The 15,919-nt window shown below is 41.6% G+C and overlaps 1 protein-coding gene across 2 annotated transcripts in view; it reads right to left on the minus strand.

Annotated features, from left to right (window-relative positions):
• SPTLC2 (serine palmitoyltransferase long chain base subunit 2) overlaps positions 1–15,710 on the minus strand; it is a 128,216-nt gene extending 112,506 nt beyond the window's left edge. The window contains exon 1 of one of the 2 annotated variants that reach the window (XR_010323191.1): positions 15,517–15,710. Coding sequence is in view for 1 of the 2 variants with exons in the window: in XM_003408797.4 (XP_003408845.2) it covers positions 15,517–15,642 (126 nt within the window). In the remaining variant the exon portion in view is untranslated. The remainder of the gene's footprint in view (positions 1–15,516) is intronic. The other variant, XM_003408797.4, reaches the window with a different exon arrangement.
• Positions 15,711–15,919: the final 209 nt, after the last annotated feature.

A 15,919-nucleotide genomic window follows, 5' to 3' on the forward strand; every position in this document is an offset into this window, starting at 1 on the left:
CACGAAAGGACATAAAGTAACTGTGTAGCGATGCAATAATTGAGGAAGTAATTATTGGAAAACAAGTATAAATTCTCTGATATGAATACAAAATCACAGAAGCGTGATTTCTTTAAGCCAATAAGCACATTCCAGCAGAACATTACGGCAGGATGACAGAACCTGCCCACATCATGAAAAACCTTCACACCAGTACGAATCACCCATTATTCTTCAGCTTTCAGAGGACTGTCATCAGGCCTCTTCCATAAAAGGAACCCGAACCATTTCCAATACATTCTGTTGCTCCTCGAAATCAGTTCTGCTGAAATGGTCTCTTCCTGGAATTTACTGAAATGGCCTGGAATTCACTGAAATGGCCTGGCCTCTCCCTACCACATACCGCGCATACTAGAGAGAACAGTGTCCCGCTCTGCACATGCCACACAGGCGGCTCAGTGCTCTCAATGTCTGGCTCCAGAAGTGCTTTTTTTTTCCAGCCAACAGAGTTTGAAAATTAGAGACTCTACATTTTTTCTTGGAATCAGGATCCATTCCCAAATTTTTGTCTATCTCACATCAAATGGGCTGAAAAGTGCTTACAAAGCTAGCTGTGAAACAAGTTTACATTTTGACATCACTATTTTTTATCTAAAACCCTGGCGCATAGTGGTTAAGTGCTACAGCTGCTAACCAAGAGGGCAGCAGCTCGAATCCACCAGGCGCTCCTTGGAAACTCTATAGGGCAGTTCTACTCTGTCCTATAGGGTTGCTATGAGTCGGAATTGACTTGATGGCAGTGGTTATTTTTTTACCAAAGCCCCAAAATGGAAACCTCTGAGAATCCGGGAACTGAAACAGTGCAGGGTGAAACAGCTCAGCCTGTGGCATCCCATACACACAGGGCAGTGGTGTTACGCATGGGAGTCGCCCTTCTAACTTGCCACCCATGGCTCCCTGTAGCACTTTTCCATCTCTAGAGAAGCATCATGGTATAGAGATGGGATAGTCAGGAGATGTGTGCACAAGTGCAGCTCTGCCACCAATCCCCGATCTTCATCAGAGCTCTCTTCCACTTCTAACACGTTCTGAGCCTGTGATACATACCCTCCATGCTGCCTCTTCCACACTCTCAATTCTGGGTTTGTAGTGCATACCACCTGAAGAGGCAACCTGGTTCACATCAATTTCCCTCCTCTGGGAATACTCCCTGACATGCAGGGATGGGCCCCAGTGGTCATATCGGTGCTAGGTGAACCTATTTCCTGGGCCGTAACTGACTAACACAGGGGCAGATACCTACACCAACATGAATCCAATAGCCTTCTCTCATAAGGATTTAAAATTTCAGTGGGCAGAAAGTCTGGAGACCTCCTGCTGTACAGGTCCCAAAAGCTATGCTAGTTCTTGCCTTTCCAGACTTAATTATTCTTAATCGTCTCCTTTTTATTTATCTATTTATGCATACCTATTATTCTTTCAATAAATCACCTTTTTTGTTTAGTTTAGCGGGAGTCAGTTTCTGCTACTCTCAACTGAAAAAAAAATTAACAAATACAGATTCTGTATTAAAGTTTCTTGGACATCTTTTTTACACTTTTCTTGGGTTATTTCCCATGTTAGCATAACCTAAAAATTTTAGGGCTTCGAGAAGTGTTTTTTTAATTGCTTCCAACATTATCAATTTTTGCATTTGAAATACTGTTTACTACCTTATTTTGATGACTAAGGTGCACCTGACCGAAACCATGGTCTTTTCAATCGTCTCATATGCATATGAAAGCTGGACAATGAAAAAAGAAGACAGAAGAGAAATGATGTGTTTATATTGTGGTGCTGGTAAAGAATATTCAATATATCATGAACTGCCAGAAGAAGGAACAAACAAGTCTTAGAAGACATAAAACCGAATGCTCCTTAGAAGCAAGGATGGCGACACTTCATTATGCTTACTTTGGACCCATCAACAGGAAAGACCAATCCCTAGAAAAGGACACTATGTTTGGTAAAGTAGAGGGTCAGCAAAAAGAGGGAAACCATCAATGGAATGGATTAACACAAGGGACACAACAACAGGCTCAAACATACCAATGATCATGAATATGGTGCAGGCAACATTTCGTTCTGTTATACATAAGGTAGCTATGAGTCGGAGTCGACTCCACAACAACTAACCACAACATCTTATCCAGGATGAGGGATAACCCAGATGAGGGATAAATCGTTCAAAATCATAAGTAGTACTTTCGTGTGTCCCTGTACTGAAGGACCTCAGATTTGAACTGTCTATCATAACTAACCTCTTCCTAAATGCTCATTAATACACATGTACAAACACACACACAACATCAGAATCTGTATTTAAAAAAAGGACAACAGAACACTCCCCCCCAAAAAAATTATATAGGATTTATCTAAGTTTGTCTAGCTACACAGAACAAGCTCATAACCACTAAACAAGACTAACTCTTTAATAAGAAAAATAACAAACCAAAGGGAAAGCAACAGATAATTTAACACGAAGTTTTAGGGAAACCAATTATTTAGAAAAAAAATTCTAATTAGAGATTCTCCTCACACTCTACTATGGTAGAACTGCTAAGCGGCCCCCACTATACGTTCTCCCCATCTTCCTTTCAGCAATGGAATCTCTCAGGTTAGCTGGGAACGTTGCCACACTGCTACACTAGCTACAGTCTGTATTTTCTGGTCTCCTTTGCCGCTAGCGGTGTCATGCGATAAAGTTCTGCCCAATAAACTGTGAAAAGTGATGTGTACCACTGCTGGATTAAATCCCTTCAAATAAGAACTGCTTTCCCTCCACTTCTCTTTCCCTCTTCCAGTGGCCTGGAATGTGGATCTGGTTGAAGATGCAGATGCCAATGAGGACAACATCCTAAAAGACTGCAGAGGAACAAGAGGGAAGAAACCTGGTTGGTGTCATGGATTAAACTGTGCCTCCCCCAAAAGGTATGTTAAAGTCCAAACTCCCCTCCCCCACCTGTGAACATGACCTCATTTGGAAATACAGTCTTTGAAGATGTTATAGGAGGTTAACATCTTTGAAGATCATACTGGAGGTAGGGTGGGTAGTGTCCTAAAAAACAGAAAAGACACAGATACAGAAGATGCACCTATATGCCACGGGATGCCTGGGGCTTCCTGAAACTTGGAGACAAGAAAGACAAGAGTGACCCCCAAAACTACTGCCCTAAGATAATCTTTAAACTTCAAACCTTAAACCAAAACTATCCCCTGAAGACTCGTTTGAACCAAAAGATCGTTTGTCTTAATAAGTATGTCTGCCATCAGCATTGTGCTCTTTTAAAGAATCATCTATATGAGACAAACTTGACAACAGCAACTAACAGCAAAAGCAAACTGATAACAGCAACAGGTTAGACGAGTATCTTAGGGGCCAGTGAGTTTAAATGGTGGTGAAACAACTTGGAGAAGGATGGCAAAATGTTTGTACAACTTGAAGGATGTAATCAATGTCACTGAGATGTACATGCAGAAATTGTTGAAATGGTTTATAATTGTGTATATTTTCGCTAAAAAAAAAAAAAAAAAAAGGCTATTTTCAACAACAGCAACAAAATTAACTCAAACAAAAAAGAAGGAAAGAAAGCTAAGAGTAAGAGAAATAAGAGCCGTAGGAGAGAGTATGGCCCTGCAGACACTCTGAATTTCCTGAATTTGGATTTCTAGCCTCCAGAACTTTGAGATAATAAATTTCCGTCATTTTAAGCTACCTGCTTTATGGTACTTTGTTATAGCACCCCTAAGAAACTAATACACTTGGGTCCGAAAAAAAACAAAAACCAAACCCACTGCCATTGAGTCAATCTTGACTCATAGCAACTCTATAGGACAGAGTAGAACTGCCCCACTGGGTTTCCAAGGAGTGCATGGTGGATTCAAACTGCTGACCTTTTGGTTAGCAGCTGTAGCACTTAACCACTAGGCCACTAGGGTTTCCACCAGGACTGACCATTTACATCCAGATATTTATATCTTGTCCGAACAACTTTGGTTTTATCTCATGTTTGTAGCAAAAACATTAAAAAAAAATTGAGATTTCTGCTTTCAGGTTAGACATGGTAGGTAACAGTCAAGCCATCGTTTTCATGGTAACAATTAGATAAAACTATATAGATCATACACACAAATAGTTTTAAAGATATTGAAGAGCTGTCTTCAGGACATAGCAAAGAGGGCTAGATGAACTAAAATTCCAGAGAGGGAAGAGCCCTCTCCCTACCCAGGTAAGCTGAAATTGCCAGCCATTTTCCTTCCTTGAGGTATTGGCAATTTGAGCTTGGGCTGATGGCTGCGCTTACCACGGGCAGAATTCTACCAAGAAAAAGAAAATCTAGGGGAGCTTAAGACAGCTGTGTAAGTTGGCATGACACACTGAATTCTAGAAGAGCCCCAAATACATGGCCAGTCTTCTGCACAAGACATCGGTCAAGTGCTGGAGGACTGGAGTAGAAAGGCAGCTTGAAATCAACAACAATCTCACAGTGCTTAGGAGATACAGTCCTACTAGAAAGAGGGGCCTTCAACACACACACAATAGATCCCAGAGTGGGCAGATTCTACCTGTCTCCTCAGCCCAGCCTGACCTCGCTCCATCTCTGATTGGATGGATATGCTCAGATCCTCACTCCGCCTTTCTAAGAGAGGAAAAGTTGAAAACAACACAGATTTTGGTCTCTGAAGGTCTGTATACACAATGCCCACCAACTAATCAAAAATCTCTGCTTTCCAAGGAGGAAGAAAAGGAAGGAGGGGGTATGACTACGAATGAAACAGAGAGAGAAGCCACAGTGTATGGTCTATGTATTCACATCTCATTGTTCTGGTTCTGTTAGCCTTGGGAAATCTTTCATAACTTGATCTCCCCTTCCTTTAATTTCACTTGCCTAGCAATGGAGATCTCTCATGTTTAATTTTTTAACATTTGGAAAACCACAAAAATAATTTTCAGACATCAAAGCCTCCCCACAGAAACCCAAAGCCCCATTCTTGCAAGGAGCCTAAAATCATTACAATCATTCCATTTTTTTCACTCATTCTACACTATTAATTTCTATATATATGTCAAAAACTGTACTCTATATTTGACGATACAAATAAATAATTCTTTATGAATTCTGCAGTCTTTTTTAAAGGAAAAGGATGCAAATATCAGCATGATTTTTCAGATAAAGAGAATAAGGAAATTATTTTAAGAAATGCCAGTCTAAAAGGATTTATATTTAAACATGCAGGATTAATAATAATAAGCATTTCTCTTACAAGTGATTCTCAAGCTGCCTCACTCTTCCTCTTCACATGACTAAATAACAAAACCAAGGAAAGGAGATTAAGCAACTTGTTCACAGTCACAAAGAAAGTTACACATCAAAGTTGGGGCTAGAATCCAGGTCTCTACATTTTCCATTTATTGTCATTTCTTAGTCATATACCTGAGATTTTTCCATGAATCAACTTTTCCTGTGACTGTTTCAGAGGCACTACACCTTAATCTGACTGATTATAAATCATCAATGGTCTGATGTTAGAATTTTACTTTAAACTCATTCTCCATGCTGATGGGAGGTATTTCTGCTATTCACGTAATTAGCCACACTTTGATTGAAACAAATCGTTGTGTTTCCTGTGCTTTAAAAAAAAAAAAAGTCTGCGTTTAAGAAACCAGAACACCAAACAATTTAATTGCCCTGGAAATAACCTTTGCCTCTATAAAAACCAAGCTTTTACAGGAGGCAATAAAGTTATTACTCTTTAGCACGAGCAGCAAAGGTCTCCAACAGGTAGGTCTCTTACAGTCTCATTGGTGATCACAAGGCCCATTTCTCAGCCTAGCTTCTAAGTGTTCCAAATCAAGGTGAGAGGAGGGGCGCTTATCAGAAAGTCAATGCTACGGATTTCTCCCTTTCTTTGTAGCACCAACCAGCGCCTCAAAGTTTCAATTCCTACTAAGATGGTGGGAAGGGGTAATGCAGAAGGCATACTGGGTATGTTGCAGAAGTCACCACTGGCTACTCTGTCCCTTTGGAAGAGCTATGGGAAAGCTGATGCAGTAATCCAGAGTGTGTGTGTGCCATTTCCAGACTGTCAGGACCTTCATCAGCCTCTTCCTAGTCCTCCTCACAAGCTGTCCACACCACTAATAAGAACATTCAGTAAGCCCTTCTTGTTTTTAACTACCTTTAAACCTCAAACACACACAAAAAATGAGGCTATGGGTTTAACGGTATATGTACCACAACCTTATTCCTGTGTATGTTTATAGCATTATTTTGGAGAGCTAGCTTTTTATAAACCAGCAAAAAAAGAGAGAAAAGTACACACAACACTTAGCTTTATCAAAACTTACCAACTGGCTTACTATATGCTATAGATTGTAATCTTTGCATGAAATAAAACATTAAAGTTATCACTCATTTATTCACTCATTTACTCCGCTAATATTGAGCCCTTACTATGAAGGTGCGATCTGAGAATTAGAAATACAGCAGTTTACACTCTGGTAAGATAGGTGGACAATAACAAAACAAATAGGCATATAATATCAGGCAGTTATAAGTGCTATAATCAGGGAAAAAATCACGGTAAGAGGACAGCATTTAGACAGCATGGTCAGAAACAATCTCTCTGAAAGAGGTAACGTTTGAGTAGGGAGGAGAGGAGGAAAAGGTTTTTCAGGCTGAGGTAACTAACTGAGAGGGCGAAAGCCCTGCTTGGTGGGAGCGCAGTGACTGGCAGGTATGGGAAAGCCGGATCAAACAGGCCATTGAAGTCCTATGCAAACTTTGGATTTTATTATCAGTGATAGAGCCACCAGGATAGTATCATGTTCTGACTTATGTTTTAGGTTCCCTAAGCTTTTTAATAAGCTTGTGGTCAATGGCACTTTAGAAATCAACAAACTTTTAAAATCCTTCTTTAAATTTCTCTTACTGAATGATACTCTGCTCAGAATCTAATGTATATAGGTACACTCTTTGAGCCAGCAATCTCATTCCTAAGAATTTAACCTTAGGAGAAAGTATCAGAAGTGTGAGGAGGTGTACAAAGTGCTTACATATTGGAAACGTTGGGGAATGCCTCAATACAATGACTGCGGTTGGCTAAATAAATTACATCACATATTCTTACTATGGAATTCTACACATCCGTTAAAAGAATGATGCTTATCTACATTAGCTGAAGAAAGAATATACAGCGAAACCTGTGAGAGCCAAACTCAACGGGATTGCCTTGTTTTTCCAGGTCTCACAAGTTTTCCACCTTTAACAGGGTGCAGTCACAACTTTTCAATTGATCTCTATTTACTGGAAAATACTTGAGTTTTCCTTCTCTGACAGGTTTCAGTCTTACACAGGTTCCGGCTTCCACAGGTTTTACTGTATTAGTGATATTAGGTGGGAAAAAAGATCATAAAACATGTGTAGTATTTCTTTTATGTAAAATTTTGCATTTCTAGCAAATTACACGCATACTGTCTCACTCTCTCGACATGTATGTATGTATATATGTCACTGCTGGTCTGAGAGGATGTACATCAAAATGTTACAGTGGTTTTCTCTGGCTCTGGGTTGTAGAATTTCAGAAGATATTTGTTTTCTTTATATTTTAATGTGTTGGGTTAATTTTCTGCAGGTGTATACCATATTTTTCCAACTCCTATATTTTCAGGCAAGAAAGTCTAAAAGGCTCTTACTTTAAACAGGAGAAACATATGTCCACCTTAAATTTTACTGAAAATATACAAATGGTCAATAAATACTTTCTTTTACAACAAAAAAATGTAGAACTGTTCTGGTGTGTAAACATTGATAAGGAGTATATTCTACCTAAGGCCAGACTCTCTCCCCATTCAAATAGTAAATCCCCATCAGAGAAGGTGGTTGGGTTCACGTTGGTGTAGGTGTTTACCCCTGTGTCAGCCAGTTATGGCCCAGGAAATAGGGTCACTTAGCACAGATAGGCCCACCCCTGTGTATCAGGGAGTACTCCCAGAGGAGAGAAATTGATGTGAACCAGGTTGCCTCTTCAGGTGGTGTGTACTACAAACCCAAAATTGAGCGTGTGGAAGAGGCAGCATGGAGGGTATGTATCACAGGCTCAGAACGTGTTAGAGGTGAAAAAGAGCTCTGATGAAGATCCAGAATTGGTGACAGACCTGCGTTTGTGCTCCAATCTACCGACTACACATCTGCCTGTTATACCATGAGGCTTATCTAGAGATAGGAAAGTGCTACAGGCAGCCATGGGTGGCAAGTTAGAAAGGCGACTCCCATGCATAACAGCACTGCCCAGTGTGTACAGGATGCCACGGGCTGAGCTTTTTCACCCTGCACTGTTTCAGTTCCCAGATTCTCAAAGGTTTCCATTTTCAGGTTTTTAATCAGAAAATAATAAATATCAAAATATGAACTTGTTTTACAGCTGGCTTTGTAAGCACTTTTGAGTCTATTCAATATGAGATACTTATCAACAAAAATTAGGGAATGGATTCTGATTCCAAGAAAAAAATGTGGACCCCCTTTCTGTGTGGCAAAAAAAAGAGAATATTTCTGTTAATACACATTCAGAATGTGGAACAGCCTGGGTGACATGTGCAAAGCTCCAAGCTATTCTTTCTAGTATGTGTGGAATATAGTTAGGAGAGGCTAGGTCATTTCAATAAAATTCCAACAAAAGATCAAGCCTCCATAATCAACCCTTAAGAGATGAAATCTATTCATTATCCCTAATAAACTTTTCTCAAAGGTTACTAGTAACTTCTGAAGTGCCAAACCCAGTGGCATGGTAGAATCAAATCTGAATATAACCCAAGCTCTATCAAAACTCACTGCTGACCCTGAGTCAGTTATTTAAATTGTCTGGACTTCAGTCTTCTTTATTTGTAAAACAAGGATAATATTTACCTAGCAAGGCTCTTGTGAGGATTAGATAGGTAAAGAAGCTAGGAGAAGATCTAGCACATAGTAGGTACTGAGTAGGTGGTGCCTATTACTAGCTTTGGTTTCCTAGCAACCGAAAGATGTTGCTCTGTTATGGACTGTACTGTATCCCCTAAAAATATGTGTTATAAATCCCAACCCCTATACTTGTGGATATAATTCCATTTGGGAATTGTGTTTTCTTTGTTACATTAATGAAGCTGTATCAGTGTAGGGTGTGTTTTAAACCAATCACCTTTGAGATTTAAATGAGTAGATTAGGCACAGAGAAGCAAGGAGAGATGAGGTAAAATAGATGCCATGCCACACGAAGATCACCAAGGAATTGAGAACAGAACCTGAAAAGAGACAAGGACCTTTCCCCAGTGCCAAAAGAGAAAGCCCTCCTCTAGAGATGGAGTCCTGAATTCAGACTTCTAGCCTCCTAAACTGTGAGAAAATAAACTTCTGTTTGTTAAAGCCACCCACTTGTGGTATTTCTGTTACAGCAGTATTAGATAACTAAGACACCTTCCTTAATGAAACAGCCTTCATTTCCCTTGGGTTTCTGACACCACTGCCTCAATCTTCTTCGTGTGTGTGTGTGTGTGTGTGTGTTCTCAACACCACGGCCTCAGTCTTCTGCAGGTGTGTGTGTGCTCTCCCAGGAACATTATGGTGGTTCCTCAGTATTACATCCTTGGTACCTTCTTTTCTTGCTTAACGTCCTCTCTTGTATCTACTTCAAGGCCCAAGACTTCAACTACCTCTGGTTCCTTCCTTCAACTAACATTTCCTGAGTTCCTATTACATACCAGGCACAAAGCACATAGTAAAAATAATTGCTGAAGGGGCTTACTGATTTGGCAGCAAGAGGCTTATACAGAGTAATTCAACGCCATCACATTTGACAAGGCAGCACTTTATCAGTACAATACTTTCTAAATCTTCTCAGATTACAAAAATAGTTGAATACTTTCCCCAACTGCAATGTCCTATTCAAGTAAAGTTGGAGCAGATCCTAGTCTCAGTACAACTATATATTAGAAATTACCAGAAAGCAGGAGACTGATTTAAAACAGACCACATGAAAAAATGAAGCTCCACTGCAGGGGTTATCCCACTCCTTTAGGGTCCTATGTAAACACGTATTATTTCTACAACCGGAAGAAGAAATTACTTAAAAACAAATGAAAAATAGCTGTCTCAAGCTTCATAATGGGTCTTCAAGGTAACCTTAAAGACAACAAACATAAGATGCATTTTCTGAAATAACTGGGTCTGTCACAAATTGCAAATTATATTACAGGAACCTTCTTAGAAGCCATTCAGAACTTCTGAGGCTGCAAACCATTTATTTAATCAAGTGAGGCACACCCATCCAGAAGGCAAACACAGCCTCTACACAATCCTTTCGATTTCCTATTCTACCAATAAACACTACTTCTTTCTTTCAAAAATTCAACTTAATTGAATCTCAACCAATTAACTATCTTGCTTAGAGTACTACAAAGTTTCTAGGGCACCTGAACCCTAAAGGGCAGGCAAGTCTGCCTTCCCTGAAAATCCCCATTCTAAGATACTATCTTAAGTACACAGCGTTTTATATACTAAATACGGATCTCATTTCCCAAGAACTCTCGTTAAGGAGAATTCCTCAGTACCTCATATGATTCTGAATCTTTCAGACCCAGCTAGTAAGAACTGCAAGGCTCTTCCTCTTGGAGTAAAAATTATTTGAAACAAAAATCTTATTCCACAAACTGTAAATAGTTGCAACATTATTTCTGCAAAGTCTTGAAGTCTTTGGGATGTCTCCCCAGGCTCTGCTAAACCTGAACAAGTATACTGGCCATTCCAGCTACTCCTTCTGTTTCCGCCTTATAACTACCTTCTCTTTTTCCTCAGTTACTATCACATTAAATCCTTGGTTACAGTTTCTCCTCAGTGGAAACAGAAGCTAGTGGCTATTTAGTAAACCATCTGCATTAGTTATTCATTGACTCCTAAGTGTAAGTATCAGGACCAACACGTTGTTTTTTTCAACTTTGCTTGTCTTATTATTTATACAAATAGGAACATAACTTGTGCCCCAACTCCTTTTTGAGACAGAATCTTATTTATTCTGCTAGCTAAAAGGCTTTCCTCCTTCTAGTGTCTCCATAAAACCACTCCCGAGGGACAAAATAATATAAATAAAAAACTACTCCCACGGGGAAGAAGGTTCAAAATTGTCTCAGGGGAAGATCTGTTTTTTTCCTTTCATACCTGTAAATTAGGGAAGGTAAAATGTGTGTCCAACTCTTAAAAGTTCTAAGAATAAATGAACGCTAAAAAAAGTTGTTTTTAAAATAAAAAAGCATTATATTTCAAGTGCAACCAAAATAGGATTCTGTATTTAGTATTTAATCATATGTTAAATCCACAGAAAGAAATTCTTGGTTAAGATCACTGAATACTGCAATATGCTGTTGGGAAATTCTCCTGCAAATCCTTGAGAGGTCTTTTAAAAAAGGCCAGAATCATCTAAAGAGGTTGGTTTTAATAAATTCCTAAAAAAGACATAAATGGACTGAATTACATAAACCCCTAAAGGTTCCTTCCAGGTCTAATTCCGTCAAGGCTTCCCTATTACTAATTGCTACCCCTTTACCTTATATAAGCAGCCCTCGTGGCACAGTGGTTAAAAGCTCTGCTGCTGACCAAAAGGATGTCAGTTCAAATCCACCACCCACTCCTTGGAAACCCTATGGGGCAGTTCTGCTCTGTCCTATAGGGTTGCTATGTGTCAAAATCAACTTGATGGCAACAGGTGTCTCAGTGAGTAAAAGCTTGGCTGCTAACCAAAAAGTAAGCAGTTCAGATCCACAAGCTGCTCCTTTGAAATCCTATGGGGCAGTTCTACTCTGTCCTATACCGTTGCTATGAGTTGGAATTGACTCGACAGCAACGGGTTTGAGTTGTTTTGCTTTTGTTTTTTGATACCTTATATAAGGACCCCTGGTGGCACAGTGGTTCAAATCCACCAGCTGTTCCTTGGAAACCCTATGGGGCAGTGACTCTGTCCTATAGGGTCACTATGAGCCAAAATTGACTTACTGGCAACTGGTACCTTATATAAAGGCTGACCCTCCTTCCACTCATGTGAATGGCAGGGAGGAAAAATGACTGGTTTATTGTTCAACTGCTACTCTTCCCTGTGAAAACTGTGCATACTGTCATCGTTAAACGGAGCCCTGGTGGCACAATGGTTAAGAGCCTGGCTGCTAACCAAAGTCTGCAGTTCAAATCCACCAACCTGCTCCTTGGACATTCTATAAGGCAGTTCTACTCTGTCCTGTAGGGTTACTGTAAGTCAGAATTGACTCCACGGCAACGGGAATGGTCATCGTTAAACAATTATGTATGATTGTTCACGCTCCCTTTCTATCACAGGGTCTATTTAATCAAACTCTAAACGCAAATCTAATAGAGTTGCTCTTTTTAACATATACATTTACCCCTTCAGACTAGAACCATGGACTATTGAGAGTGTAGAGGAATCTTAGGGGTTTTCAAGTCTAATTTCTCTCCTGTTCATTAAAAGCCAAATGTTGGGATATATGAGGAAATGAATTTACGTCTTGGTTTTAAAACCATGTTACAATCTAAATTTACATCTTAGAAAAGGCATGACACACAGCTGTGCACCTAACACCTTATCTATATTCTTTATGGCATAATTGGCAACATTTCCCCCAGAAAGAGGGGGAACTAGGTAGAGGTTTGGAGCCCTAACATATTCAATTAAAACATAAAACAGCTTTTAAAAATATTTTTGAAGGACTCTATAGTTCTTGTGAAGTTACCAAGGTCTGCTCTTTTGCTTAAGAAAAAGGAGGAAAAAAAATATTTTCACAGACAATATTCCTCTATATTGTGTACAGAACTACAAGTCTAAAGTCTTTATTTAAAAAAAAAAGATTTGTAAAAAATAGTTTTCTAGATCATATATTGCAGACCTAAACATTCCTTAGGGCATTCCACTTGATCATTCTTCCAAATTCCACCAAAGTGCCTTGGATAGAATTTTTCACTAATATATGTTTGAAAAAGTCAGCCAGACATTAGTCATACAAAATCTTAAATTTCATTTTAGTCATTTGATATTTCTTCACTTTATTAGCTGACAACTGCTGAAGAAATATCATGCCTACAAAAACTAAATTGTTATGGATTATGGGAGCAAGGAGCTTGATTTACTGCTAAATCAGAACATAACTTCTAGGGACTGAAAAGAACACTTACACACAAAGCATCCCTAAAATGTAAACACTTTTCTCTTGATTTCCTTTTACCTCATACACCATAGACTGCCAGAAGGACAAATAAATCTGTCTTGGAAGACGTACAGCCAGGGTGCTCCTTAGAAGCCAGGATGGCAAGACTTTGTCTCACATACTTGGACACGTTATCAGGCGGGACCAGTCCCTGGAGAAGGACATCATGCTTGGTAAAGCAGAGGGTCAGCAAAAAAGAGGAAGGCCCTCAACAAGATGGAATGACACAGCGGCTGCAACAATGGGGTCAAACACAGCAACTAAGATGAGGATGGCACAGGACCAGGCAGAGTTTCGTTCTGTTGTACACAGGGTCGCTATTAGTTGGAAGCGACTTGACAGCACCTAACACACACACGTACACCTCTCATTCACCTGCCATCTACTAACTCATACCCATTAAGTTCATATTTTATCCCACAACGATTTCATCTAATTAGTCACTTACATTGCTAGGAAAACAAAAAAATTATTCCACACTTTACAATTAGTTGATTCTTATCATTTCCTCGCCCTTTTTTTTTTTTTTTTTTTAACTAAAACAAACCTTTTGACTGTATTATTTTGCCTTACACCTTATAACCTCAGGGAACAAAAAGGTTCTTTTATGTATTTTTTCCCCCAACTCTCATAGTCTCAATATCTCAATTCGACCTGGAGAAATGCTTTATTTACTGATTTACAGCAAACAATAGCAGGTCTAGCCATCATACATACTGATCGGGGGAAGCTGCGAGATATTTACATTAAAGCCACAGTAAGATCACTATCCTGTCAAAAACTGCAACTAACTGTCACAGCTCCTGCTAAGGGGAACGGACTACTTTTTTATATTTTCCTTAATATCTGAATGAGACCTATGAGTCAGTTGCAAATTATCACAACACTCAGTTTTTGCATCTTTATAACTAGCTCATCTTCAAAAACATCTATCTGTAGAGTATCTGTCAGCCCAGAGAATTGGAAGGTTGATATATTGTCTTGATCTTGGAACTTTTCAAAATATTTTAGAACTGCCTGAACTTGGTTGGTGATTCAGCCTCGGTTAATTAGTACAGACTCATCTCAAGTCACCACTAAACAATCCCCTTGCGTGGTAACAGTCTCACTCAAAGGGTCAAAGGGACCACAACTCAACAGGGACCTCTCCTGCACCCGGGATGGGGTGCCCCCCAGGCAGAGTATGAAGACAATGCTTTTGAGGCACGGGGCAGTGTTACATTGCCAGATCTATGGTCCAAAGTCCTGCATGTGCAGCGGACCCCGAACCTGGGAGGAAGAAAATAATGTATTTCCTCCTCGCGTTGCTATTGTTAGGTATCTTCCAGTCATTTTGACTCCTAGTGACCCCATGTTACAGAGTAGAACTGCGTCCATAGGCTTTTCTTGGGTGTAATGTTTATGGGAACTGATAGCCACGTCTTTCTCCCGCGGAGTCACTGGGTGAGTTTGAACCGCCAACCTTTGGTTAGCAGCTAGGCTTTTACCCATTACACCACCCGGGCTTCCTTCCTCCTAACTAAAACCCATTGCCATCAAGTCCATTCTGACTCATAGTGACCCTACAGGACAGAGCAGAGCTGTCCCATAGGGTTCCCAAAGCTGTAAATCCTTACGGAAGCGGACTGCCACATCTTTCTCCCTCAGAGCGGCCGGAGGGTTCCAATCGCCGACCTTTTGGTTGGCAGCCGAGCGCTGTAATCACTGCGCCACCAGAGCTCCTATCCCTCCTCATAGCACCTCCTAACTTTTTTTTGCCTCTTAAAGACTCCAAGGGTGGTTTTCCGTGGATGCCTTCAGGACCGAGAGGAAGCAACTACCTCGAGTTTGAGGAGGGAGCCTCAAGAGAAAGAACCCAGAGCCCTTGAAGGGATCCTAATGGGTCCGAGGGAGTCACTCGCTGCCTTCCCTGGGAGAGGCTCACACCTTTACCCGGATCAGGTAAGGGAAGGTACCCGTGGCTCTGAGCAGAGCCCAAGCCTCCGGCGGGGAGGAAAACAAGACCGTCAGGCACGGAGAGAGAGGAGCCTCTGCGCCGCCCTTGAGCCCTCCGGCTCGGGCCAGGCCCGGTCAGCGCCAGGACCCCGCGGCCAGCACGCCCGAGCCGCCCCCGGCGCCCGGCCCCGCAGAGAGCCACCGCAACCCTACGCCGCCCGGCTGCCCCTCGGCCGGCTCCGCTCCGGCGCCCGCTCGCTGGGTCCCAGCCCGCCTCCCCCAGCCGCGCCGCCCGCTGCGCCCGCCGCCCAGCCCCACGGTACCTGGCCAGCGGCGGCGGCGGCAGCTGCGCTGCTCCGCACATATCCGTTCAGCACCTCCCCGTTCGCAACGCAGCCGTTCGCCCGCATCGGGCGACGGCAGCAGCAGCCTTCAGACCCCGGCCGCATCGTCCCAGCAGCGACAGGCACAAGGCAGGCTCTGTAGGCGATGGCAGCAGTGGCGGCAGCCAGGGGTCCCACCCTGCTCCGCACCCCACCCACCTCCTCGAAACCGGAAATGGCTGCAGAGCAGCGGCCAATTCCTGGCCTAGCCGTCACAGGGGGCGGGGCCTATCCCGCCAGAAGGCCGCGGCTCTCCGCAGGCCCGGCCAAAAAGGGAGAGACGGGGCGGGATCGGACCAAGGAGGAGCGTGTGTCTGAGGGCCGTCGACCAATCTGTAGGAGT

The sequence above is a fragment of the Loxodonta africana genome, chromosome 10 (genome assembly GCF_030014295.1).
Source record: "Loxodonta africana isolate mLoxAfr1 chromosome 10, mLoxAfr1.hap2, whole genome shotgun sequence".
Classification (NCBI taxonomy): Eukaryota; Metazoa; Chordata; class Mammalia; order Proboscidea; family Elephantidae; genus Loxodonta; species Loxodonta africana.